Source organism: Austrofundulus limnaeus, unplaced genomic scaffold, assembly GCF_001266775.1.
Source record: "Austrofundulus limnaeus strain Quisiro unplaced genomic scaffold, Austrofundulus_limnaeus-1.0 Scaffold201, whole genome shotgun sequence".
NCBI classification, from domain to species: domain Eukaryota; kingdom Metazoa; phylum Chordata; class Actinopteri; order Cyprinodontiformes; family Rivulidae; genus Austrofundulus; species Austrofundulus limnaeus.
In genome coordinates, this window is record NW_013952603.1 from 250,018 (window position 1) to 251,672 (window position 1,655).

General features: G+C 50.1%; 1 protein-coding gene across 1 annotated transcript in view; it reads right to left on the bottom strand.

The window, feature by feature from the left end:
• Window positions 1-1,655, bottom strand: part of myripb (myosin VIIA and Rab interacting protein b) — a gene marked incomplete in the record, with an annotated part of 194,224 nt that overhangs the window by 12,422 nt on the left and 180,147 nt on the right. The window contains 1 exon segment of the mRNA XM_014018763.1: window positions 221-964. Coding sequence (XP_013874217.1) covers window positions 221-964 — 744 coding nt within the window.

Consider the following 1,655-nt stretch of genomic DNA (forward strand, 5'->3'; position numbering starts at 1 on the left):
ACACACACACACACACACACACACACGACACAAAGAAGCACACAGAAGACAGCCGAGGGAAACACAGCAAATCAGGGAAAAGCACGAGATGAAGGGCTGATAACAGCATAAATGGGAGCGATAAAGGGAGGTTTTTTTTATGAAAACTGAAAGTTGAGCAACAGACAGACAGAAAACTGAGTGGACGATGGAAACTCAGCCCTGTGTGTTTCAACCGTCTCACCTGGTTGTTGGACTGCGCCCCCTCCTGGGCAGACGGTGTAACAGCGGGCGAACTGGCGGTGGATCCGCTCCTCCGGACTTCAGTCTSCTTCTCTGAGTCTCTCTTGTGTTGTCTCTTACTTACTCTGTTCACCTCTCTCCTGTCTCCTCGCCTCTGCTCCTGCTCAGCTACTYGCTCCTCCAGACTCTCTCCTCCCGCCTCCAGCCTCCTCTCCTGGACTTCATCCCGCACCGACGCGCTCCTCCCTGCCCTCGCTCCTCTTTTGGCCTCCTGTCCGTACGTCCGCTCCGCGGCTCCGTTTCCTTTTTCTCTCTTGTCCCCTGAGCGCTGTCGTTGTCCCTCGGTGTCTTTAGGCCTCGGCTTGTCTTTCTGTCTCTCGCTTTCTTTCACCGGCTGCTTGTTGGGCGTCTGCACGCACTCCTCGTCCGACGAGCTGATGTCTTTGCTGTTGCCTCGGCCGACCAKTTGACTGAGTCGGGTTCTTATCTCTTCTTCTAAAGGGTCTCCGGAGCCGGGTTCAAGCCTGGCGCTCCTGTGGAACAACTGAGGCCCAGAAGTCGTGGATTGGGGCTGAGGGTGGTTGAGGGCCGGCGAACCTGGAGTCATCGCGAGCAAATCGTTCGTGCCGGGCGTCATGGCGTCTGTTGCTGTGGCCGTGCTGACATGTTCGCTGGCAGGTACCGGCTGCTCATCACTTAAACCCCTCTTCAGTAGGGCGTGGAGGAGAAAACCGCTGTTTTCCTTTAATGACATACAATAAGCTAAAGTTAGAACTTTTAAAGGGGACCTATTATGCAAAATTCACTTTTTAAAAGGTTTTTATTCTCATCTTTGTTTATGTACGGTACTTCTTTAAAAACCAGTCCTAGGACCAAAAAATGCACCCAGATTTACTGTAAGTAAATGTATTTTTAATGAATATTAACGACAAGTTTTATACTTCCGTCATTTTGTGATGTCACAAGCCGTACGACAACCCACCGGAACCTGCGTTCATCCCCTTACCTGGCAAACCCCAGGTGAAACTCCACCTCCTCAGTATAAAAAGCCGTCCCTGTGTTGTTGTTGTGCAATGTTGTAGCTCATTGCACAACAGGCCTCCAATAGGGCAGTGGTTAGAGTGTTGGACCAGAGAGTGGGAGACCAGGGTTTCAGACCGGCACGGACACATACAATTTTAAATATTTATTTTCATTCGTTATGAACACGTTTTCTCATGTACCTCTATTGTTTAGCTTATTAAAGCCTTGTTAAAGCCTATTTGTTTGAGTTTCTGAGGTATTTTGACCACTGCTGCTCAAATTACCTGCCCTGGTAACAGCATGCAGAGTGAACGTAGAGCTCCGACAGGAAGAGGGGGAGAAAAAAAAAGCTGCGACCGACTCCGCCTCTGGGTCTGACTCAGGGTCTCATATATACGGTTGTACAACGG